General features: G+C 60.3%; 4 protein-coding genes across 5 annotated transcripts; all 4 read right to left on the reverse strand.

Annotated features, from left to right (window-relative positions):
- Positions 1 to 3,977: 3,977 nt before the first annotated feature.
- HYAL1 (hyaluronidase 1) lies at positions 3,978 to 5,498 on the reverse strand. The gene is made up of 3 exons (XM_062500789.1): positions 4,599 to 5,498; positions 4,385 to 4,474; positions 3,978 to 4,295 (listed from the first exon to the last, which is right to left on the reverse strand). The coding sequence occupies exons 1-3, from the start codon at positions 5,496 to 5,498 to the stop codon at positions 3,978 to 3,980; spliced, it is 1,308 nt and encodes a 435-aa protein (XP_062356773.1).
- Positions 5,499 to 7,009: 1,511 nt separating this feature from the next.
- Positions 7,010 to 9,218, reverse strand: LOC134048729 (hyaluronidase-2-like). Its single transcript, XM_062500690.1, has 3 exons — positions 8,292 to 9,218; positions 7,559 to 7,648; positions 7,010 to 7,423 (listed from the first exon to the last, which is right to left on the reverse strand). Exons 1-3 carry the CDS (start codon positions 9,216 to 9,218, stop codon positions 7,010 to 7,012), a joined length of 1,431 nt encoding a protein of 476 aa, XP_062356674.1.
- A 3,197-nt stretch (positions 9,219 to 12,415) lies between these two features.
- On the reverse strand, positions 12,416 to 17,158 carry TUSC2 (tumor suppressor 2, mitochondrial calcium regulator). The gene is made up of 3 exons (XM_062500585.1): positions 17,007 to 17,158; positions 16,660 to 16,780; positions 12,416 to 15,059 (listed from the first exon to the last, which is right to left on the reverse strand). Exons 1-3 carry the CDS (start codon positions 17,156 to 17,158, stop codon positions 14,994 to 14,996), a joined length of 339 nt encoding a protein of 112 aa, XP_062356569.1. The 3' UTR covers positions 12,416 to 14,993.
- A 991-nt stretch (positions 17,159 to 18,149) lies between these two features.
- RASSF1 (Ras association domain family member 1) lies at positions 18,150 to 23,728 on the reverse strand. Of its 2 annotated transcripts, none has more exons than XM_062500610.1 (6): positions 22,742 to 23,728; positions 21,633 to 21,754; positions 19,362 to 19,466; positions 18,995 to 19,283; positions 18,447 to 18,562; positions 18,150 to 18,341 (listed from the first exon to the last, which is right to left on the reverse strand). In XM_062500610.1, the coding sequence occupies exons 1-6, from the start codon at positions 23,031 to 23,033 to the stop codon at positions 18,195 to 18,197; spliced, it is 1,071 nt and encodes a 356-aa protein (XP_062356594.1). In that variant the 5' UTR covers positions 23,034 to 23,728; the 3' UTR covers positions 18,150 to 18,194. The 2 variants fall into 2 exon arrangements, with proteins under 2 accessions (XP_062356594.1, XP_062356593.1); XM_062500609.1 differs by having other exon boundaries at positions 21,633 to 21,765; positions 22,741 to 23,728.
- Positions 23,729 to 23,767: the final 39 nt, after the last annotated feature.

Here is a 23,767-nt window from a genome sequence, read left to right on the forward strand (position 1 = left end):
GCTGTTTGTGATGGATGTTTAAGTACTCGCTGAGAGCTCACAAACAGTGCTTCGGGGCTTAGTGTTTTATTTTTCTTTAGTAACTTCTGAAATGGCAATCTGATGAATCAGAGGAATGAAGGCTGATATTCCTGCTAGTTCTTGGAAACAAGGGATGTCAGGTCCAGGGCAGTAGCAGAGTCTGTGGCCCCTGAAGACCACTTTAGACCTTCCTTAAATATGGTTTATTTTTTATGAATCTTTTCACATCTTTTCTAGAAATGCCTGAGCAAGGGAAAAGGTTTGGATGATTTTCAAACACAAAACAGATACAGAGCTAGAAAGATATTGTAAGAAAGAGCCATTTCATTTTAGGTAACTGGTAGCTTGAAAATGCAGTGTTCAAGTCGGTGTTGCTCTGAGTGACACTGGGGGGGGTTGGTATACAGAATCTTGCATTCAAGCTCTGGAAATTGTTTCTGTAGGAGCTGATGTTTCACTTTTGAAACAATAATCAGATGTGAACTGTGACATTGCACGTGAAAAAGAAGTGGCAAGTTTTAGTTAAAGGCATTAAGAGGAAAGCAATGAAGCTTGTGCACACCCTCCATGCCCTTGGCGTGTAGGGGAGTGTGCTTTATTCAAAGCCAGTGAAAGCCCTGCTGCTCTGGGTCGCACCTCAAGCTGCTCACAGGCTCAGGTGTCATTGGGGGCAGTTTCTGTCCTGCTGCCTCCTCCTCCTCCTCGGTCTCATGTTTCGCTGAGGTACCTTTGAGTCCTCTTAGCTGCTCCTGCTGGGTGAGGTGCTCACTTGGAAGCCTTGGGCACAGCAGAGCACTGTGTGTGTTTGGGAGCTGGGGGAGCTTTCTGTAACTGCAGCTACACAGAGTGACCAAAACGTGCCCCAGGCTGGCAGAGCACCCGGCCCTCCTCTCCCTTTAAACTGCCATGTGTTTGCTTGCCCACGAAGCAACCTGAGCTCTGAGTGACCAGCCCTGTGTGCCTCAAGCCTCCACTGCAATGTCAGTGGAATAAAAGGCATTTTTAACACCCACATGCCATCTCTTTCATTTCAAGCCATATAGTTGCTGTGATCTGCTTTTGGGAAAGATTTATTTCTTCCAAGAGAGGTTTGTACTTGTATATCTGGAGAAGCTCAGCATCCAGCTGCAAGAGCTGCAGGAGAAGTGGTCTGGAAGGATCTGCTTCACATATTCCTGATTTAGGTTTTATGGCTTCAGTCCAGATCTTTCGATGAAGTGAAATGCAACAGCAAATGACAGCTAGTGGGGTCCTAAAACAACTACTGGGGTCTCAAAATACCATCACCCCTTTGGTCATCTAACCATAGGTGTGGGGTGTTAGTGCAAGACAAAACTGAAAACAATGCCTTACTGTCTGACTAAGCTGATTTCTAACAACGTGGGAAATACCTCTCTCTATACAGATTCTGAGTTTTTTAGTCAGGGGAACAAGGCAGACAAAAACTTTTCTTACTAGATAAATAACAGGCCACTAATTTCCTGCTTGTATCTGAAAAGCCTGTGAATTGCTTGGAAGGGCTTCCTTCCATCTGTTTTATGCAAGACTTAATCTACACCTTACCCTTCATCTGAACTACTTATATACTGGTTATATCAAAGCATTTAAAGGCTCCTCACTACACGTATCTTCATTCTAGATTGTAAAATAATCATTCTATCTTCAGAGTCCTCAGCAGCTCAATTTTCTCTGTTTGGGATAGTTAACCATGGTAAATACTTAGGATTATTTGTGGAGATATAAGGCTTAAGCAACATAGACAAAAATAATGAGTCATTGAAATGAAAAACCTGGCAATGTAGGGACAGTTCTAAGCGACATTCTTCCCTCATTTCTTGCAGCAGCACATGGGAAAAGCCTAGAAACTGATGTAGTGTAGTGCAGTGGACAAGCAAGCTCTGCACACAGCGGGTTCCTCAGGCGTCCTGAGCATGGAAAACAGGAGCTGCTGTGACCCCACCATGAGCACATCCCACCCAAGGGCCAGAAATGTGACCCACTCAAAGGCCTGTGCCTGGATTACTGCTGGCTGCTCTCCAGCACACTCCTGCCGAGCGTGGGCCGGCTCCAGCAGCGCTGGGTTTGTGCAGCTCGACACATGTACAGGTTTGCAGAGCTGGAAAAAACAAGCCAGCAGATGTTCAGTGCTTCCACATTGTCTGCTGGCACCACATGCAGTGTCTTTCTAGTCTCCATTCCTCAGTCTGGAGCAAGACAAGCTAAATTACATGAAATCCTGTGTCTTGGGTGTCTTTAGATACAGTCTAAGGGGCAGGGACAGAAGAATAGTTACAGTAAGTAGGATGAATAAAGCAAATCCTCTTACACATTCAAAGCTATTATTTGAAAGTGGCAAACTGCATTCATGCCTAAGTTTGTAATATTTCAATAACAAGAAAAGGAGTTTCAAGAAATAAGGGAAGTCAGTCACTTCCCAGCCTCACTTTTCTTTGAGAAAAGCCACAAACCCACACCCAGAGACAGGGTTTCTGCAGGGCTTCTGTGGTTTCTGACAGTGCCAGAGCCTCTGCAACTCCTAAGGAAGTGTCTTTTTCCTGATGCCCACCTCAATGCTTAGTTTGGTTAATGGATTGAGATAATACTGTCCAGGAGAACCTCAGACCAGCCCCCAGTTAGGCACCAGTAGCTGAACACTTGAAGCATATTAAATTACTTGAAGTTACAAGCACACAGCTCTGATCCCTTAAAGGCATAAGGAGGACTTGAAATTCATGGTAATTTTCTTTGTGTGAATAGGGAGGTGAACTTTGCTTTCAGTTTCAGTGTTTAATACAGGGCAAATATCAGATTCCCTGCAGCTTGGGAGGAACGTGTTTAAGTGTTCATTTAAGTTAAATTACATTTCACATACAAAAAATACTAAGTTAATATTGTTTCCAACATTTACATACAACACTTAGCAAGCTATCTCTATAAGAATTAGATACAACTATTAATTCTGGGCCAAAATCCAATTATGACTAATTTTTTCAGGGGCTCCCAGTTTGTCAAAGAGCTTGGTAATAGCAAAGTGTATGTTTCTGAAAGCTGTGACTGGGGAATTCAAAGGCTTAATTATGTTTCCAGTGGTATATTCTCAGATCCTCCTTAATGTAATAATAAGAAATGAACATAAGAAATGTAGTAGCTCTGCAATGGTTTACACCAACCAGCTTAAAAATCAGGAGTGCAGCTTTGTAAGTCCCCAGTACACATACAGTGCCATGCAGTGCAGTCCCAACAAGGAGAGATTACCTGAATTAGAACCTAAAATCAGAGAATTGAATATGTGATTCCCCCACCCCAAGATGAACACCCAGATGAAGATGCCAACATCTTTATCTCAGCTGGGCCAAAATTTCATGCCTTCTCCCAACTGCTTTGAAACAGGTACAGTTAAGTCTGTAGCCTGGGTTACAGAAATCAATGCTTTGGCATATTATTTATGGGCTTAACCACTTTGCACATCGTTAGCCAGGGGAAAATCCAAGTGGGGACATTGGTTTCAGTCCACTCCTCTGTGCACAGTGAGGGATTGAAGAACACACTCCCTCAACTACAGCCTCACAATCAGACCTTTTCTCCCCCTTTGCATCCACTCTTTGACCATTCTGCATCATTCTTTTATTTCTTATCCTCTTCCCCCATCATCCCCTCTTCCTATGTATTTTCCCATAAATTTTCTTTCTTCCTTGTGGTTTTTCCGAGGCATTACATCCCAAGCCCCCAGCCCAAAGGACAGCCCTTGGCAGCATCACAAGGCAGCAGTGGTGCTGCAGGTCTGCCACCCCAAAATGTGCTGCAGCAGAAGACAAGGAGACACTTGCTGATCATTTCTGGTTTTATTAAGAGCCCCACAGTCAGGTTCTCAACCCCATGGCAAAGGTGCTGAAGTAGTGTCACCCTGTCTGCCCCAGAGTCCCTGGAGTGGGAAAACTGGGGGGGGGGGGGGGGGGTCACTTGGCAGAGTCCTGGGTGTCACAGCGGGGTCCCTGCCACTTGTCATAGCACTGGCAGCTGAACTCCTTGGCCAGTTTGGAGATGTCCTCCCCAGGCTCCAGGCTCTGACCCACCAGCCAGGGCTTGCCAGCATGCAGGTGGATGGTGAAGCGGGAGGGGTCGAGGTGGAGGTAGCCCTGCTGCTTGTCCTGGCGCACGCAGCGGCCCTGGCCGGAGCACAGGGTCTGGCTGCACAGGTCAGCGCTGGCTGTCACATTGACAATGTAGTGGCCCAGGGGTCCCTCCACGTAGTCCTTCAGCCTTAGGCACATCTCCTGCAATGGCATTTGGTGTCACAGCCCTGCCCAGCTGAGGAACTGGGGGTACCTGCTGACAGGGACCTGATGTCACTGTCTGCACTCACCTTGGAGGTGCTGTAGTCCAGGCTGCCCCAGAGAATGATGCCAGCAGCACCCTGAGCCACGCTCTCCCCGATGGTGTTCATCAGGTCCTCCTGCACCCATGGGGAGAGAAGTCAGCAGTGCCCAAAGCCCTCACACAGCCCCAGCAGAGACAAAGACACCCTCGTGCCAACCCATCAACCCAAGAGGTTCCCACTATTCCCACATCCCTATCACCTGGGAAAGGAAGTCCAGAGTGTTCTCAAAGGTGATCTGGGAGTAGGGCAGGACAGGGATGCCACTGTCAAGGATTCCATGCTGGACTGCGAAAGCCTCGGCCACACGGTGCCGCACGAAGGGGAGCACCTTGTTGGTGCCTTTGAGGCGGAGGGGCAGGTAGATGCTGGGGTAGAGCGCCCGGCTGCCCCTCCAGAGCCAGGACAGATTCTTATTCCTCTGCTGCTCCACATCTGGGCATGTCCCATTGTAGGGCAGCCTATCAAAGTCATTGTTGTAGCAGTCAGGAAAACCATAGAAGCCCCAGTAGGCACTGGGACGGAGGCTCTCGCCCAGCCACAGGGTCTTGTTCATGAAATCACAGGCACTCCTCTCAAACTGCTGCTTGGCCATCTCCTCCACCTCCTTGGGAGGCCACTGTGGGTGCTGCTGCTGCACCAGCTCCTCCGACTTCTGCCGGTAGATCTCCATGGAGTCCCAGTTGTGGCTCCACAGTGGGCGCCATTTCTCCCAGTCGATGACAGCCAGCCCACGGTAGTCAGGGCTGGGCAGGGTCACCTTGATGTCCTGGGTGGCCTGGTGGATGTGAGCCTCCAGGCTGGCATTTTGGGGGAGCCCCCCATTCACTGGCACCCCCTCAGATGTGTAGTAGGCGAAGAGTCCTATCTTGTTGCTGTAGAAGAGGGTGATGTCCTCCCCAATGAAGGACTGCTCGTCATTGGCCAACACATCAAAGACCTCCAGGCTGAGGGTGACATTGTACTTCTTGGTGCAGCGCTCGGTGGGGATGTTCCAGATGGTGACAAAGGGGCGGCTGACGAGGACAGGACCGGGTCCCCCAGCATGGGTCAGGGCAGGCAGGACCAGAAGGAGGACCCAGCAGGACCACGCTGATGCCATGGTGCTGCTGTGCTTAGGGTGAGTCCTGGAGCTGAGACCTGGGCAGATCTCGATGCTTTTATCCCCAGGTCAGGATCGGCATTAATCCACACCTCTGTTCCCAAGCGGTGCAGTCACCCAGGGTCGGTCACCTCTTCCACCTCCTCAAAGTCTCCAAATTTATCAGCAGCTGCAGCCCAGCAAGAGCGGCCCCGGAGTGGGACAGCAGCGTCAGCCCCGCGTAATGAGCGGCGGCGGCGAGCTCGGCTGGGAAGGAATGCGCAGAGTCAACACCCCATGACTGGCCGGCGATGAGTGGGCTGGAAAGACAAACAGACACGGACGGGGCGGGGGGAGGAAGGTCACGGTGATGGACGCGGGCTGCGCCGGACGGGCGCCGCTCGGGAAGTGGAGAACGACGGCCATTCCCTGGAGGGAGGAGGGCACTGCCGGCAGGGAGCTCACGGAGCCGGGCAGGACCCGGCACCTCACGGCCCGCGGTGGCACGGGACGCTCCCGCGCGGGGCCGGGGGGCAGAGGAAAGCACGGCCTGAGGACACCCACAGCACAGGACAGCAGCCACAGAGAGCACGGCACGGGGACTCTCACAGCAGCCGAGGGGCGTGGGCAGGGAGGTGGCCGTGCCACAGGGCGCCGCTCCACGACCAGGGGCAGCCCTCAGGACGGCGCAGCGGCCGGAGAGGCTGCACGGGAACAGGCAGAGCAGGGAAGTGTCGGGGACAGGAGCCACGCGAGGGTACCGCTGGGGGACACTCGAGGCAAGGGGCAGCGGAGCTCAGGGACACTCGCCGCACACGGGTGTCCCCGGCCCCGCGCGTCTAAACCTACCCCCCGGCCGTGGCGCGTAGCACGGTGTCCCCAGAGGGTGATCCCGGACCGGGGGCTCCAGCCCCGCTTTCCGGGCACTGCCCAGGGCTGGGGGCAGGGCCACGCGGGGAATCCCTCTGGGGGCGGGCCGGGGAGGGGCCGCACGCCGCCTCCACGTGGGTGGCCCGGCCGTGGCTGCCCACGCGGCTGCGGCTCCGGCTCCGCGGGGCCGCTCCCGCCCCTCCAGCCCTTTCCCCGAGCGGGGCAGTTCCCAACACCGCAGAGCTTTCCCCGAGCTCCATACCAACGCACACCGCTTCCCGCCGCTTGGACACGACTCGTGGATTTGGGCCCGCCTCGGCTCAAATCAGCCCACACCTCTCAGTCTGACCAGCTTTATTCGAGGTAAAGCACTTCAGTGTGGGGCAGCACACGGGGGGATCAGCACCACGCAGCACCCGCTCCCCACCCCCGTGTCCCTCTTGCCCCCCCATCCCTCTCCTTACAACAGGAGAGGGGTCCCCCTCTTCCCCCCAACCCTGTGAAGGGCACCTGCACTGCAGCAGGGCGGTAGAGCTGGGACAACCACATAGCTCTCTCCCCACACCACCACAGTGAGGGACAGCCCTCCGTAATTAGCTGCCTCTCAGGCAGGGTAGGGATATCTTAAATAGGCTCCTCCTACACCATCACAAAGGGGCAGCTCAGTCCAGGGGCGGGTAGCACCAGCTTGCAAGCAGCAATAGCACCCCAAGTCCCAGTGGTGCCAAAGGGCCAGGGGCATCACTGCGGGGGCCAGCGCGTGTCTGGCAGCCACTGCCCTGCCAGCCCTGGTAGCAGTGGCAGTGAAAGTGGGTCCGTAAGAAGAGTATGTCAGCAGAGGAGAGCTGGCCCTCGGCCCAGAAGAGGGGGCGCTCGGGGTGGTCAGCATCCCGGCGCCGCAGCTGGAAGTTGGTAGAGTTGAGGTGGAGGAAGACATCAGCATGGCTGTCCTGGCGCAGGCAGCGTCCCCGGCCCTGGCACAGCGTCGTGCTGCAGAGCTCTGCTGCTGTCGTGACATTCACAATGTAGCGTCCCAGGTCCCCCTCCAGGTAATTTTTCATCAACTGGCACAACTCCTAGGGAAGGGGAGGCACCAGGGTGTGACCCAGGGAGAAGCACCTCAGACAGTGAGGACAGCTCAGCCACTGGTCCTCCCCTAGGGGCAGGTGATCCCTCCACCCATCTACCTCCCATACCGACCCCAAACTTACCCGGTTTTTGGTGTCAACTGCATCACCCCACAAAATGGCCCCAGCTGCACCCAGTGCTGCGCTCTCTCCGATGGTGGAGATCAGGTCCGGCTGTAGGGACAGGGCCGGTTAGTGCCCACAGACCCCATGCAGCACCCACAGCCCCAGCACAGTGTGCTCCCAAGCGCCCCTTGCAGGATCAGGGGGGCAAGACCCAATCCCTGCTCCAGGGAAAAGGGACTGTCCCAACAACTTGCGGACAAGGCTTCCCAAAACTGCCCTCCTCCTCAGGGGCTAAGCCAGCATAGCACAAGGGCTGTGGGCTCACACATCCCAGGGTTGCAGCTGCCAGGACCCGAGTCCTGCAGTACTTCCCAGGCACCTCCCTGGTGACAGTCACCATTGGTGCCAGTCCTCCTGCCAGACATACCATCCATAAGGGAAACAGTTTGTGGCACCCCATCATCCAGCCCAGAGAGGGGCTGAGCTGGGGTCCTAGGAAAAGAAGCACCCTTCCTGCTCCCTGGGGCCAGCCACTAGCCCCGTGCCAAATGGTGCCCTTCCCACCACATGGAAAAAGTCAAACCATGGGGTGCCAGGTAACACAACACCATGAGTGCAGACAGCAGCCTCCAGAGCCACCCTGCTCCATGGGACCAAGGTGCAATACACAGGCAGAGGAACCACCTCAGCAGACCCCAAAGCCCACATGCCCAGGGCTTGGAATGAGGATGTCCCAGTGGTGCAGCCCTACCTGGCTGAGCACATTCAGCTTGCGGATGTAGGTGGGTCGGGTGTAGACGAAGACAGGTAGGGAGTAATCGTCGTGGTGCTTCTGTGAGATGCGCATGGCCTCCATCACCCGCGCCCGCACAAACTTGCGGCTGTTGGGAGTGGAGTCCAGGAGTGGGTCGAGGTAGATGGAGGGGTAGAGCGCCATGCTCTCATTCCAGAGCCACTTCAGCTGGTCATTGCGAGACTTCTCCACATCTGGGCACTGCCCGGTGTAGCTCTCCTTGTTCTTGCTGTAGTCATGGTTGTAGCAGTCAGGGAAGAGGTAGAACCCCCAGAGCTGTTTGGGTCGGAAGCTCTTGGCCTTGCGCAGGGTTCTCACCATGAACTCCTGGGCAGCAGACTCGAACTCAAATGCTGCCTGCTTGTTCACCTTTTCAGGAGGCCAGGTGGGCTGACGCTGTAACACCAGTTCCTGTGATGCCTCCCGGTAGATATCCTTGGGCTTCCAGTTGCGAGCCCAGACAGGCCGCCACTCCTCCCAGTCGATGACGGCCAGCCCTTCTTTGTTGGGTGAGCGGATGTACTTGTTGATGCCCTCCTGGAGGCGAGCGAGGTGCTCGGACAGGCTGCTGTTTTGGGGAACACCACCATTGACGGCCACACGTTGATGGGTGTAGTACGGGTACAGCCCCAGGCGTTCCTTGTAGAAGATGGTGAGGTTTTGCCCCACGAAGCCCTCATTGGGGGAGGCGTACAGGTCGAAGATGCTGAAGTCAAAGGACACCTGGAAGCGGGGCTTGCAGTCCTGGGTGGGCACATTCCAGGCCACCAGGAAGGGCCGGCGGGTAAGATGGGGGGTGGCCGACGGCTTCTCGGGGGGCTGCCGGGCCAAGGCCAGCAGGGCCAGCCAGGGCACAGCCACCGCGGCCGCGCAGCCCCCGCGCATCCTGCCCGGCAGGACCTGGGGGCAGCGGGAGAGGAGAGTCAAAAGGGGGAGCTGGCTAGAGGGGGTGCAGGTAGATGTCGATCTGCCCGCACCCCCCAAGGCAGACCCTGATCCTAGTCCCCTCCCGGGGCAGAGAGCTCCCGGGGGGTGCGGGCAGAGCTCCGGGTGGGGGCTGGTTTTCGGGAATCCCGATCCCAAGCGGCTTCGCCCGCTCGTTCTCCCCCGGGTGCCGGCGCGGCGGCGCCGCCTTTGTTCGAGCCGGGCAGACAAAGCGCCGGGGCGCGGCCCCCGGCGGCCCCGCTCCGCTCCCGCTCCCGCTCCCCGCGCGGCTCGCACCGCGCCTCAGGCCATCCCCCGCCGCGGGCTCCTCCAGCACCGCCGCCTCCCCCCCCCGCCGCCGCTTTTAAACCTTCCGGCACGCACCACCCGCGGGGGTGCCGGCCCCGCCCCCGCGCCCCGCCCGCGCGGCGCCAGGCTGGTGGCACCGACCATCGCGGGGCCCCGGGGTCCGAGCCGGTGGCGAAGCCGCGCCGCACACACACACCTCCGTGGGGCCTCGGTACCGGCCACCGGGCACCGGGAGTCCTCCCCCTGTCCCGCCGCGATTGGTACGGCCCGGGAGGACCCGCCCCCCCCACGCGGCGGAAGGGGGCCGGGTGGGGCCGCGGTTTAGGCCGGCAGGGGGCGCCACGGGTGGCGGGGCTGAGGGGGCCGGGGCTCCATGAACCACGGTGACCGCGGGACTGTTCCCGGGGTTGGGGGTGGTCTCAGGGCTGGTGCTGTCCCCTGGGGGGTGGTCACTTCAAAAACCATAGTGACCCCAGATTGGTGGTGACATCAGGACACTGTCCCCAGGTGGTGGTGACCCCAGGGCGGCGTCCACGACATCATCATCACTGCAAAATAGGAACTCAGGAATTCCGGTGACCCCAGGATGGTATACCAGGACGATGTTGTCCCTAAACAGTTGGTGATCCTACAGTGGTGGTGTCCTCAAGGTGGTGGTGACACCAGAAGAGCAGTGTCCCCAGGACAGTGGTGACCCCAGGGTGGTACTGTGCCGGGCAGGACATCCTGTGCAGGGCTAGGGCAATCGGTGCTGCTGACTCAGCCATGGCCCCGTGGGTTTCCTGCCTGGAGATTACAAAGGGGGCCATGGGTGTAACAGGGCTGGGGGGGCTTCCTTTCCAGAGCGCTGTTGAGGCTCCAGCTGGTCCCTCTGGCAGGCGACAGGGCAGGCAGGGCTCAGGGACCAGCCGTGTGGCAGTCCCCCATGTGCTGCCTGTCCCCTGCCTCCTCTGGCCAGGCTGGCCCCATTGGGCTGAGGGCCATCGGGGTGCCCCCGCGCAGGAAGCGCCAGACTGCGAGGGTGTGTCGGGGCCGACAGGGGAAGGAAGCAGGATTGAATCTACGGAAGTGCTCCCCAGCCACCCGCCAGCTCCCTAAGGATCAGGCGGGAGCACCAAGCCCAGCATTGTTCCGTGTCAGCTCCTGGTGCCGCCAGTGTCAAACCCTGGCCCCAAGCACCTGCAGCTGCCTCCAGTTAGTGGTACCACTTGGGTGTCAGCTTTTGTGGTGAAGCCCCCACCGAGAGGGTGACAGCCCTGCTAGGGATCGGCACTGCATCCAGGCCAGCCACTCCAAATCCTGGCTGCACCCCACACCTTGGCCTGGCCTGCAGGCAATGCCAGGCACTGGCTGGGAGAGGGGCTGGGAAGGTCAGCTGCTGGCTGGGCGTTGGCTGCCAAAACCCTTGGGAGAGATTGTGGGGAGCCAAGAAATCCCAGCGCTGCAGGCGCTGCCCTTCCCCTCTGGGCAGTAAACAGGCTCCCTCGGCCAGCAGCTAAAATTTTCCATCCTCCTCATTCGAAGGTATCCAGCCCCACCGGCAGTGGGCTGGCCAGAGGGGTCACAGATTTCCACTTCTGGGAGGGCTGGAAGTGCTAAGTGTGACGCAGATTCTCACTGCTGTCCCCTCATCACCTGACTCGGTTTCCCTCCTTCCTTCCCACAGGGTGGACTTGCTTTTGGGAAGGGGCACCTGGGTAGACCCAGCCTCCCCTTGCCCTGCCGAGGTGAACTGCTCCAGGCAGGCAGCAGGAGGATGGGAATCCCTCATGGATGGCAGATAAAGACAACGGGGCATGAGTCACAGCCACTCGCACCAGACAGGTCCGGCAAGGTGCGAGAGGTCAGCTTGGAGATGGAGCAGCCATGAAGCCAGGAGGGGACATCAGCACCTGCCTTCACCCTGGGCTGGGCATTCCTAGCATGGCCCTGCCCCATGAGCAGCAGGAGGGGACTGTGGTGGCCCTGGCAGACACAGAGGGCCAAAGCCATCACCTCGTGTAACCTCGCTGGGCTGTACCACCCTGCGCTGACACCCTGTCCAAGACAGGATCCATTCGTCCCTGTTGGAGCTGGGGTCCCTATGGATGAATGGAGCAGAGCCTCATTCCCCCGAGACTGGAGGGCTGGCAGGACACACCACACCACTCACTCTCATGACAGCTTTCATCAGCGGCTCATTTCCGAGCCGGCTTGTGTGGAGGAAATGATGAGAGGTGACGGTGGCTGCAGGAAAACACTTGCAGGGCTGTCGGGGACAGGACGCGCGGAGCAGTGAGATCACACTTGCCCCACGGACAGCCGGCAATGCTCGAGGGACGGGCGGCATCCCGGCACAGGGTCACGCCGGCTCCAGAGCCGTCAGGCCCCGTGATTAATGAGGCACTGATTTGGCAGGGCAGGCGAGGAAGGAGCGGACAGACAGGTGGATCCTCCCTCCCGCGGGGCTCTGGCGGAGCCATGGGAAGTCAGCTCGAGGCTGGGCTGCTTGCAAAACCCGGGGCCTCAGACCTCCGTCCCCACACAGGAGGGGAGAGAGGCCTAAGCTCCAGCCCTCGGGAATGAACAAAGAAAATACATATATTTCACATCAGTTATATATTTAAAAGATGTCACAGCAGCTACAAGTAGTCACAGCCTGACAAAGCCACCAACTCCTGCCAGTCCCGTGTGCCAACTGGAGAACCTGGAAATGGCTGTGACTCAGGGGTCCTTCACCATCAGCTCAGCCACATGTGCACAAACACGCCTTTCCCAAAAAAACGCGGGGCTTGAAACGCCGGCAGCAAAGTCCAATCTCCCTTCAAGTGCAGCTGCCTTCCAAAGTAAGACAGCTCTGGGACTTGTGGGCTCTACAAATAATTTTATTGAAATTTAACAAAAGTGGACAGATGCACTGGGAGGAAGGACCATAAGTAGTGTACATTTCCCAAACCCATGAGTCCTACCCACACACTAGAGGAGCAAGGAGCCTAGTGTTGGTGAGTACGATTCAGCTACACATCCACAGGGGAAAGCACAATGTTGCACAGAAAATGAAAAAAAAAAAAAATCAAAAGGAAAACTTTTTTTTTTTTTTTTGCTTGCTCCAACACCACAGTGGACACAGATACTATTTACAGTGACCTTCACATTTTTAAGATCCCTCCAGGTGCTCCCAAGGCCCTGCTGCTGCAGGATTGCTGGGGTCCTGGGGACTGGTTGCTGTGGGGACCAGCCTGGGATTAAGCAGGGCAGGATGCAGCTTGTTGGCAGCCTGCAAAGGTTCGCTGCCACTCTGGTGGACACTGAGCAGGTAGAAGGGTGGGAGAAGACATGGGTTTTGGGGAAGCATGTTTAATACACTGGGAGGATGGACAGCCTATCAGAAAGGACAAAAGCATCCTTCCTAAGCTGGTCACAGTCTCTACCCCCTCCCCCAGGTTTGGGCCATGCCTTGCCAGCAGATTTTTGGCTGGTAGCCAGGTGAGGGACAGGCAAACAGTGCCAACCCCCTTCCCACTCCTCCTCCTCCTTCCCCCATGCCCAAGGCAGGGTCGGTGCAGTTTCCCGTGCTCTCAAACATCAGTGGGGCAAGGCAGCACAGACAGCGTGGCCACGGTTTTCTCTCCTCTTCCTGGGGACAGCAGCTCCTGCTCTCCTGTGGAGCCCACGGGAGGCCCTTCCCAGCTTGCTCCAGCCAGGGAGAAACTTGAGAGCAGGTGGTGTAAATAAGAAACACTTCAGTGAGGGATTGTTTTAAGACAAGACTTTCAAGCAAGCAGAACAAAATATGTCGAAAGAAGCGCCCAGCATCACAGTGTAGATGAGTCCTGCCCTCCTGCTTTCCTGCCTGGTGGCAGCCAGCACATCCATTTTACCCTGTGTGCTCACTCCTGTTGATGGGAACCACGGGTAGAGGGACGTGAAGGGAAGAGGTGGTGACAGGAAGACAGCAACAGCCACGTCGCTGTTATCTCCCCGAGGCCGGGAATGTGGCCCCGCGCCCGGGTGGCTCTCAGTGGGCGCGGAGATGGATACATCCAACATAGACATTGACAGGGCTGGCAGCCAAGTGCCAGCAGCTTAAATTAAAAATCGAGGTAGCAAACATCTGAAGTGCTTAGAAAGTAAATCAAGTTCTGGAATGAAAGAGGAGGAAAGCCGAGCTGGCTGCTGTGGGGAGTAGGCTCTGACCCACTTTAAAGCTGTGCCTGCTGCCGGTCCTCCTCTGCCTGCCCAGTCTGGGCAGAGCCGAGCAGGAAGGCAGGGGCTCCTCATGCTGCCAAGGGGCATTTGGGGTCAGGCCTTTCCCCCAGCAGCTGGACACACGCAGGGGTGAGAGGTTTCTTCGGTGCCGCCAAGACCTGGACCTTCTCAGGCGGGAGGAAAGAGGAGAAAAGAGCAGGACCTTCCGAGGTGGGGCAGAAAGCCTCCATTTAAAGTGCATTGCATTTCTCCTCCTGCCACCAGCTGGGATGCGGGAGGAACCACAGTTCACATCGCCAGGGAGACTTCCAAGCCAGGGCAGATATGCCAATTGATTGTTTCAGGGGCACAGGGAAGGAAGAGAGGATTCCTTTCCTGCTTGGGTCAGTCGAGGCCCAGTCTACAGGGAGGTAAGTTCAAACAGCAGCAGGGCTGAGGAAGCTGCCCGGCAGCCCAGCCCCGCAGCAGGTGAGGGACGGCGTTCAGCAGGAGCCAGTGAGACAATGGGGGAGGCAAGTCTGCTGCGGAGCTGGGACCTTTCTGCCACCAGCAGTGCCCAAGGAGCTGCAGAGATCTCCAGCAGGCAGCAGCAAAGCCAACCTCCCCAGCGTGGGGAAACGCAGTGGGGGAAGAGACCGAGATCTCAGAGAGCGGCATCTGATTTCCATCCCCTTCCCGAGAGGAGAGCAGCAGCCAGCCTGATGTGCTTTGAGAACCCTCAGCCTGCCCTGTTTGTCCTCCATCAACAAACCCACACATGGGAGCGTCACATCACACCGGTGTCAAAGGGACATGCTGCAACACTGGCCATCTAACCTGCGGGCTCCAGGGACCTCAGGGTGCAGGGCAGGCCCTTACTGTGCCCTGGCTCTCCCTGGGCCGCATACCTGAGAAGCGGGGGATTCTCTCTGGTGAGAAGTGCACGCTTGCTCTCCCTTTCACAGCTCAATCACAGCAGCTTGTTTGCAGTTCCAGTTATCCATCAAGTGTCGGCTAGAGGCTACAAAAGGTATTTTAGTCTTCTGACTCAAGCGAGGATGTTTTTAAGCAGTCGTTGCACAGAGTCACCCATCTCCTGCAAGGGCCTGCTCCATCCTGCCTCACCTCCAGGCGAGGGGAGAGTCACTGTCCCACCAAACACCTGGAGTCCTCCTCGGTGGGAACACGATGCAGCCTGGCCCGGCAAGGCTGGGGGTGCTGGGGCAGGGCCTTCTGCTCGCGGGCATCGATTTCTGGGACTCACACTTCACAGATAATCACCGGAAAATCCACGTGAATTCGAGGATGCTCTAGCTTCACTATGCCCTGAAAGAAGCGTCAGAGTGGTGAGCAGAAAGGACAGCCAATCGACATCCCTGAGTCCTGCCAGTCACCCAGGGACAGAGAACACTGTGCCCTCCAGGAACCGGAGGGACCAGGGTCCATAAATCGCCTGCGATACCAGGTATGCCTGAGCAGCAGCACGCAAAGCACCAGCACTTTGCCCTTCGCACTTGTCCCCGGAGAGCCGAGGACGGCATGGCTGGCTGCCACACATGGCAGGGCGAGAAAGGAGGGAGCTGCTCTGCCAGGCACTACCCGTGCAGCAGCTGGTGCGTGACTGGCAGATATTGGCTGTCTGGGCTTTTCATCTGGCACCTTTCATTCACGGGATTTAGAAGAATGAAAAGAGCTCTCTGAGAGAATGCAGCCGGGGCAGCTGGCGCACAAGAAAAGCGGCTTTCTGTGCAGAGGGGAGGCTGCTGAATGCACGCTCCCTCCACACCAGTCACAGGAACCGTTCCCATGCCCCATCCAAGCCTTCTCCTGTTACAGCACCACGAGGAGCCGCTGGCAGGTGGGGGGCTGGGGCAGAGTGGGGAGCAGGGGCTCGGGGCTGGGCCTGCACCCACAGAACCAGAGTAAAGCCTGCACTAGCAAAGGACTATTCAGTGCTGGTACCTGCTCTCTCCAGTTCAGCTAAGCTTTCCAACTGGGCGAGTTTCAACTCACATCAACGAGAAGTCAGTTCCACAGGCCAAGCCTGCCTCTGCCAGAATGCCAGCCCAGGAAGCAGCACCAAATCCTTCTGTCCATAACTTCCTGCTCAGCACTCAGAGGGGTCCCATTCTGCTGAGAGGCTGCCCACTCCTCAGAGCACACTGACAGCTCACCCCAGCTGCTCACTACAGCCATGCCTTTCTGCTTAATTGGGGAAGACTTAATTAGGGGCCCTCTTCAGCCCTGGTTTGATTTGCCCTTTCCTCTATTTATGCCCCCAAAAGATTTCCTACACGCAGGCTCTCCTGCCCCTGCACCATGATCCTCACTTGACATCCCAGCCCCTGCACAGCTCCACACCCCTTGCTTATTTAAAGAGGAGACTTTTCCATAGAAGAGCAAAGCACAGAGCTGTCAACACTGCTGAAGAGCTGCAGGGGACGTGCATACTCATGTCAGGAGTTGATGGGCTCTGGCTGTTGCTCCCCAACACAAGGCCTGGCCCGCCACACTGACATGACACTGGCTGAGGCAGCACAGCACCCTACACCTTGTGGAAGGCGCTTGGTAATGAGACACTGTGGCCATGCAAGGCTGCCTAGCACTCTGAGCCCCACAACATACACCCAGTTGAGCTATCTTCCCCTTCCTGGCAGATCTGAAAAGCTCAGGCACTGCTTCTCTCCAAAAAAGGGCAGCTGGAGGGTGCCACCAGCTCTCCCTTCCCTGTCACAGCCTCAGGCGACACAGGCGTGAGCCAGGACACACAGGAATCCTGGCTCAGAGGCAGAAACTGGGGGGAGGAGAGAGCCTCCACTTTTGCAGCAAGAAGATGCCCTGAGGGAGAGGGCTCCAGTAAAGTCCGGACTTAAGTGTCACCGCGGCGCTTTGCACTCGCTTTCCCCCACCCTTCTCCGCACATTACCTGAGGTATCAGGTTCTTGTGGATCCTCTTCAGCTTGGCGCGTTTCCTCCCGTTCTTGGTGACGATTGTCTCCTCGTAGAACTCGTGAGCAAGATCCCCGTCCTCATCGTAGTACATGGAGCTGTCGAGAGGAGAGGGGAGGCGTTGGGGTGAGATCCTGCCGGTCCTCTGCGCCCCGAGACGGGCCGCGGGCTGGGGCAGGCCGGTTCCCGCTCCTCTGCGGAGCTGCAGCGACCACCCGCTGCCGGCGGCTCTTCCCGACCCCCGCGCTGTGCTTGTGCTGGGGCCGGCCCAGCAGCAGAGCCCCCCCCACCCCATGGCAGTCGCTCCCCGCGCCCGCGTCTCACCCGCGGCGTGTGAACACGAAGGGGGTGGCGGCGCGCGCGGCCCGCGCCCGGGCCAGGGCCTGCTGCCCGCCGGGGCCCTCGGGGCCGCCGCCGCCCGCCGCCGGGGTGGCGAAGGGCCACAGCCCCCGCGACTTGGAGCCGCTGGCGCCCATGGCGGGCGGGGGCGGCGGCGGCGGGAGCGGGGCCGGGAGGGTTAAGGGACGGGGGCGGCCCGGAGCCGCCCGGCGACACCGACCGAGCGCCGCCTGCGCCGCCGCCCGCGCCACTTCCGGCGCCCGCATCACGTGACACAGGCGCGGGGCGCGCCCGCCTCCCCGCCGGCTGCGCGGGAGCCGCGCGTTCGAGTCCCGCCGCCGCCACCCCGCACCACGCGTAGGCACCCACGGCCCGCAGACACCTGCGCGACACACTTCTTATCCCGTCCTCTCCCGTCCCCTCCCAGCCCGCCCTGCCAAGGACACTCCGCAGGCCAGGCCTCGTCACCAAGATGCCTTTATTGGTGTTTGATGCCCTGCTTCTCCCCAGGGACACTCACTTCTCCGGGGACACTCGCTCCCCCCATATCACCCATACTCCTGGGGACACCCAATCCCCCAGGTGACACTTGCTCCCCCATGACACACACTCCCTTGGAGACACCCACTCCCTGGGGACACCCAATCTACCAGGTGACACTTGCTCCCCCATGACACACACTCCCTTGGAGATGCACAATCCCCCAGGCGACACATGCTCTCTCGGGTACACTAAGTCCCCCAGGTGACACTCGCTCCCTGCAGGACACATGCTCTCTTGGAGACACCCACTCCCCAGGGGACATCCAATCCCCCAGGTGACACTCACTCTCTTAGAGACACCCACTCCCCTGGGGACACCCAATCCCCCAGGTGACACTTGCTCCCCCCACGTGACACACGCTCTCTTGGGGACACCCACTCCTCTGGGGACACCCAATCCCCCAGGTGACACTCGTTTCCCCCAGGACACATGCTCCCTGGGGACACCCACTCCCGGGTGACACTCACTCTAACTCCCACCAGGAACCCTCACTCGCTGGGCCAGCCCCGTGGGGGCTGTGACAGCCCGGTGGGTCCGTGGTGCCCCGTTCCACCCCCCTCCCTGGTGCCCCCACCCGCCGGCGGGCGAGGCTCCTGTTGCACTGGCTGGCATCGAGTGCAAGCGTCGTGGTCACCCAGGGGTGCGCGTGGCCAGCGCCTCCTGCATCTTCTGGCGGCAGCGTGCGTAGCGGTGCCGCAGCCGGCGCACGTGCTCCTCCTCCTCCCGCTGCAGGATCAGCAGGAAGTTGTGCAGCTCCGGCAGTGTGAAGGCATCCCACTGCAGGCACAAGGGCTGCCATCACAACGGGGATCTGCAGCGTGCCCCCGTGGCTACCTCCCCGGGCAATGCGGGTGTCAGCCCCCTCCCCGTCCCTGCACTCACGTTCACCTCTCCGGTCTCGTTCTCCTTCAGGATGAAGCTCAGCACCTTCTCGCTAGGGCCGGCCAGCAGCCGCAGCCGCAGGGGTTGCTCGTCATCACCCAGTTTCCGCAAGTACACTGCAACGGCGGCCAGGCGTCACCGTGGAGACAGGGCCACGGGGACACTGCCGCGATGGGACAGCACTGCTGCTGCTGGGCTGCTGCTGCTATGGGGACATCAGCACCATACAAACACCAACTGCTGCCATGGGGGACACAGTCATGGTGACAAGGGACACTGTCACTAAAGGGGGATATCACTGCTACAGGGATGCTGCCACCAAGGGGATGCCGCTACCTAAAGCAGGCTGTCACTATTGGGACACCACTGCCGTAATATTGCCACCACAGGGGACAATGCCACAATGGGGACACCACTGCCACGGAGATGCTGCCACCACCATGAGAGATCTTGCGGACATCGCCACCATGGAACTGCCACCACCCAGGGGAAACTGACAATATGGGGACACAGCCACCACTGTAAGGACAGGGTGACAGGGGCACTACCTTGTTCATCCTTTTCAGACCTCTCGAAGAGGGCAAACTTGCGGGGGTTGTCGATGACGGTGAACTTGCGGAGGAGGGCATCGATGACCTCGCTGACACGTGTGTGTGAGAGGATGTGCAGGTGCTTGACGGTTCCTTTGGGCAGGTAGAAGGACGTTCGGCGCTTCACCCCTTGAGGGTGCGGCCGCCCCGCCTGCAGGGAGGGGACCCGCTTGGTGGCCGGCACCGAGACAGGGCGAACCAGCTTCAGCTGCACCTTGATGAAGCCGGTGTAGGAGCCGTCCTTGTTCTACGAGACACCGGTGGGGCGGTGAGCGGGGTCAGGGCAGGGCACCGTGATCCCCCCGGCCCTGTGCCAACCCCGTACCAGGCTCATGAAGAGGTTGCTGTTGATCTGGCTGTTGTACTCCTTGATCCGCTGCTCCACCTGCGCCTGGTCCAGCTCTGTCTTCTCCCACTCGCTGGGCTCATCCTGCGTGACAGCAGCCGGGCTGAGCGGCACTGAGACCGGGAGAGACCGTCCCGCCTGTCTCGGTGTCCCGCCGGGTCCCAGCCCACCCCGAAGCACCGGCAGATGCGCGGACGGTTGCACGGGGTTGCATCAGCCCGGCTGGCGCTGAGCTAGGCTGTGCCGGGGACGCACAGCTGAGGTCACCGCGGCACCAGCCCTGCTCCGGGGACACCTGCACCGACCGCCCCCCAAGCGCCCGTCCGTGGGGCAGCCGGGCTGTGTGAACGCACTGCGAGGACACCCGGAGCCGAGCGTCCCCTCCCGGCGCCCCAGATCAGAGAGGCGTCCCCAAGGCAGAGCGCCGGCAGCCGCCAGCCCGGCACCAGGGCGTCTGGGCAGGCTCTGCGCCCGCGGGGACGCCCTGAGATTTGAGGCAGGAGAGCCGGGCTGGAGGTGCAGCCCGCCCTTGCCGCCGGCACCCGACTTCAAAGTGCTGGCCCCACACGCGGGGGACCGAGCGTCCTGGCTCGGCGTCCCTGCCACCGGCACCCACTAATGAGTATTTACACGGGCCGTGGAGCTGCCACACAATGCTGCACGTGTCCCCACGGCACTGAGGGGTTCCCAGCCCCGACAGCCACCCCATAGCATGCAGGCACTGCCGGACCCTGCGGGGGTCCCTGCAGGATGGGGACAGTTCTGAAGCTGCCCGGAGAGTTTGTCCCGGCACCCCCAAAGCTGGGGACAGCTCCAGCCCTGAGGGACCTTGGGGTGCCCGTGCCAGGCAGAAAAACCTCACGGTGCATGGCTCACCCCACATTCAACCGCATAGGGCCACCGTGTCATGCTTGACCCCACTCTTGCCCACAGCAGGACCAAGCTCACCTCCATGAAAAGACCACCCACACCTCTAGTTTTCCCCACGCACCAAGCCCACCCTCGCCTGCTCCCCAGCACCCAGCCCGGGGAAAATGCGTTCCGATGACGTCACCCGCGTCCCCCATGGCGTCACGGTCCGGGACCGACCTGGCGGCGGCGCGGGCGGCGGCCGAGGGAGGTGCGGGCGGTGTAGAAGAGTTCAGGCTCGGAGTCGGAGTCCTCTTGGCTGCAGTAGCCGCTGCTGGCCGTGCTGCCCCCCGTGCCCCCCGCGCCGCCCCTCCGCAGCGCCAGCGCCGCCGCCCCGCAGCCCCCGGCCCCGCCGGCCTCCCCCCCGGCCACGGCGGCGGTGGCGGAGGGCACGGCCCGGCCCGCCCGCCCCGCAACCCCGCCGGACCGGCGGGCACATGGGCACGCTCGGCCCCGCGCCAGCCCGGCCGGCCCCCGGGCCGGGGCCCGGCTCGGTCCGCTCCCGGCTCGGCTCAGCCCGCTCCCGGTCCTTGGCCCAGCTCCGCCCAACCCGGCCCTCGGCCCGGCTCGGCTCCCCTCGCTCCCGGTCCCTATCGCGGATCGGCTCTGCCCGGTCCCGGTCTCAGTCCCGACTCGGCTCCGCCCGGTCCCGGTCTCAGTCCCGGCCCAGCTTCGCCCGGTCCCTATCGCCGTTCCGCTCGGCTCAGGCCGGTCCCTATCGCGATCGCGGTCCCGGTCCCGCTTCGCCTCAGCCCGGTCGCTATCGCGCTCCCGTCGCGGCTCGGTTCGGCGCGGCGTCTACCGCGCCCTGCACCGTTGCCGGCTCGGCGCGGTGCCCGTCCCTGCCCCGCCCCGGCCGTAGGGTGACGCGGGCCGGGGGCGGCGCGGCGGCCCCGCTTCCGGCGGTGACTTCACCCGCGCCCGGACACGGCTTTGCCTCGGCTGAGCTCGGCTCGGCTCAGCTGGGCACGGGCGCGGTGAGGTACGGGCAGCGCGGCACGGGCACAACACAGCACAGCTCGCCACGAGTACGGCCACGGCCTGGCTTGGCACAGCACATGGCACGACATGGCACGACCTCATTCAGCCCAGCCCAGCGCAGTCCGTCAAGGCTTGATGCAGCCCATCATGGCATGGCAGAGCCTGGCATGTCAGCCTTACACAGTTCAGCTCAGCTAGGCCCAGCGGAGCAAGGTTTGGCACAGCCTGGCATGGCATAACCTGGCATGCCACAACATGGCTTCACATTGCACAGCCCAGCATAGCCCCCACAGCCCAGCATAGCCCCAGGTTTGCCACCCCCTGCCCAAGCTCTCTCTCACAGATAGGCCCAGGCCCTACCACATTGGTGTCTTTCTCCAACACGTGCTCGTTGCCATTGTCCTCATCACCAGCACCTGGGGGGCCATTGCAGTCCAGCCGCACCAGGGCCCGGCACCGGTAGTGGCAGGTGAAGCTGCAGTCTGGGGACAGAGATAGGAGCAGTGTCACTACTGTGCACAAGCATGGCTGTCAGGGTCAGGGCACCAGAGCATGGTGGAACAAGCGCTGGCACGTGGTGACAGTGTCAGCTGTGTCATGCTGTGCCCAGGGGCTCAGGGGTAGCATCAACATGGGACATAGCACTGTGCCACATCCTGGCTGGTGCCACTGTGCCTGTACTCCCTGCTGGGCTGGCCAGCATGGTATGCTCAGTGCCTGGTACTGGGATGCGCAGTGACCAGTGTGAGTACCCAGTGCTAGAATACCTGGTACCTGGTACAGGCACCCAATACAGAGATATGTATTGCTGGGTGAGGATATTCTGTATGGGGCTGCCCAGTACCTGATGTAGGTGCCCAATACCAGGGTGTCCAGTATTTGGTGGCAGTTCCTGGTGCCCAGAGGCCCAGTGCCTGGTGCAGCTGCCCAGAATGCTGATGCTCAACTTAATGGAAGTGCCTGGCACCAGACTGCCTGGTGGGGGTAATCAGTATTGAGATGCCCGTACCCAGTCCGGTGCTGGGATGTTCGGTGCCTGGTGGTGGTGCCTGGTGTTGGGATGCCCAGTGGTGGGAGAGCTGGTGCTCAGTGATGGGGCCCACTATCAGGATGGCTGTGGGCCCGTGGGGGTGCCCGATGGCAGGATGCTTTGTACCCGCTGGTGGTGGGGGTGCACGGCAGCATGCCTGGTGCTGGGAAACCCACGCCCAGTGGTGGGACACCCGGTGCTCCGCGGGGCTGCCTAGTACCAGGATGCTCGGTGTCCTGTAGGGGTGCCCAGTTGGTGGGATGCCCGGTGGGAATGCCCAGTGGAGGGGATGCCCGGTGGCGGGATATCCGGTGCTCGCCGGGGGCGCCCAGTGCTGAGGAAGCCGAGTGGCAGGACGCCCGGTGCTTGGCGGGGGTGCTAGGTGCCGGGATGCCCGGCGGCGGGGTGCGGGGGGCCCGGGGCGCGGCGGGGTACTCACGGCGGCACTGGAGGCTCTTCCTGCCGCCGCCCCAGACGAAGTCCCCGCAGAGATCGCACCAGGTGTGCAGCCCGCGGCGCCGCGGCTCGAAGCGGTGCCCGGCGCCCGGTGCCGCCGTCAGCCGCGGGTCAGGATGCGCCCCGGGGCCGGGCCGGCGGGCCGGGCTGATGCGCAGCGCGTTAGCTCTTTCCAGGCGGCCCCGGCCCGGCCGCGCCTCCGGCTGCAGCTCCCGCAGCTCGATAAGCTCCATGGCCCGGCGGCCGCTGCTCGGCGGTGGGGCGGGGGCCGGCATCGGGCCGGGGCCGGGGCGGGGACCGGGAGGAGCCGCCCCGGTGGGGAACCGCGGGGAAACTGAGGCAGGAGAGGTGGGGGGGACGGAGCAATATCCCGGAGCAATCTCCAACTCCGGTCCCGGCGAGCCCGGCGGGGCGGGCTGAAGGCGGGGATGAGGCTCCCGGAGCCTCCGCGGGGGAAGGGGGGGCTCGCTGCAGCCGCTCCACTTTCTCTGCCTCTTCTCGCAGGAGCAGGACAAACTGCAATCCCTGCATCAGTTTCCCAGTGGGGAAGGGACTGGAGGCACCTCTGGCAGCGGGTGAGAAGCAGAGGGAGAGCTACGGAGAGTATTTCTGCTCCCGCTGGCTGCAGCCCGGGACCTGCAGCCTGGATTTGGGCTGAGTTAATTGAGCTCTGGGCACGGGCTGCTCAGCCGGGGCTGCAGCTAGACCGAGATGGTTCCTGCCTGCTGCCGTGGCTGCTGCAGCAGCAGCTCTGGTGCAAAGCCAGAGCTTTGCAGGGATTCTCTGGTACCTCATCCGAAAGAGGACATAGCCGACCTTTCCCAGCTGTGCTCAGACCAAGGCTCCAGCCCTTTGGCAGCAGCTGCTGACCAGTGAGAGGTGGGCATGCACCCCAAGGCATCCCCACCAGTAAAACCCGTTTACTGGCAATGCTGGTGGGTTGAAGTCCTGGGTGCTAATATCACATCAAGGGAGGGGAAATGGGGTGAATCGTCCCTGCAAGGTGGGA

This window comes from Cinclus cinclus, chromosome 12 (assembly GCF_963662255.1).
Source record: "Cinclus cinclus chromosome 12, bCinCin1.1, whole genome shotgun sequence".
Taxonomy (NCBI): domain Eukaryota; kingdom Metazoa; phylum Chordata; class Aves; order Passeriformes; family Cinclidae; genus Cinclus; species Cinclus cinclus.

Excerpts from the sequence above, each read along its gene's own strand:
- HYAL1 (XM_062500789.1), bottom strand. The coding sequence starts at position 5,498 with ATGGCATCAGCGTGGTCCTGCTGGGTCCTCCTTCTGGTCCTGCCTGCC. Across the intron at positions 4,475-4,598 it reads CTCTGGACTTCCTTTCCCAG|GAGGACCTGATGAACACCAT; the intron begins GTGATAGGGATG and ends CCATGGGTGCAG. Across the intron at positions 4,296-4,384 it reads TGGACTACAGCACCTCCAAG|GAGATGTGCCTAAGGCTGAA; the intron begins GTGAGTGCAGAC and ends ATGCCATTGCAG.
- LOC134048729 (XM_062500690.1), bottom strand. The coding sequence starts at position 9,218 with ATGCGCGGGGGCTGCGCGGCCGCGGTGGCTGTGCCCTGGCTGGCCCTG. Across the intron at positions 7,649-8,291 it reads AGCTGAATGTGCTCAGCCAG|CCGGACCTGATCTCCACCAT; the intron begins GTAGGGCTGCAC and ends CTGTCCCTACAG. Across the intron at positions 7,424-7,558 it reads CAGTTGACACCAAAAACCGG|GAGTTGTGCCAGTTGATGAA; the intron begins GTAAGTTTGGGG and ends CCCCTTCCCTAG.
- TUSC2 (XM_062500585.1), bottom strand. The coding sequence starts at position 17,158 with ATGGGCGCCAGCGGCTCCAAGTCGCGGGGGCTGTGGCCCTTCGCCACC. Across the intron at positions 16,781-17,006 it reads TTCGTGTTCACACGCCGCGG|CTCCATGTACTACGATGAGG; the intron begins GTGAGACGCGGG and ends TCCTCTCGACAG. Across the intron at positions 15,060-16,659 it reads ACAAGAACCTGATACCTCAG|GGCATAGTGAAGCTAGAGCA; the intron begins GTAATGTGCGGA and ends CGCTTCTTTCAG.
- RASSF1 (XM_062500609.1), bottom strand. The coding sequence starts at position 23,033 with ATGCCGGCCCCCGCCCCACCGCCGAGCAGCGGCCGCCGGGCCATGGAG. Across the intron at positions 19,467-21,632 it reads TGGAGAAAGACACCAATGTG|GATGAGCCCAGCGAGTGGGA; the intron begins GTAGGGCCTGGG and ends GCTGTCACGCAG. Across the intron at positions 19,284-19,361 it reads GCAACCTCTTCATGAGCCTG|AACAAGGACGGCTCCTACAC; the intron begins GTACGGGGTTGG and ends GGTGTCTCGTAG.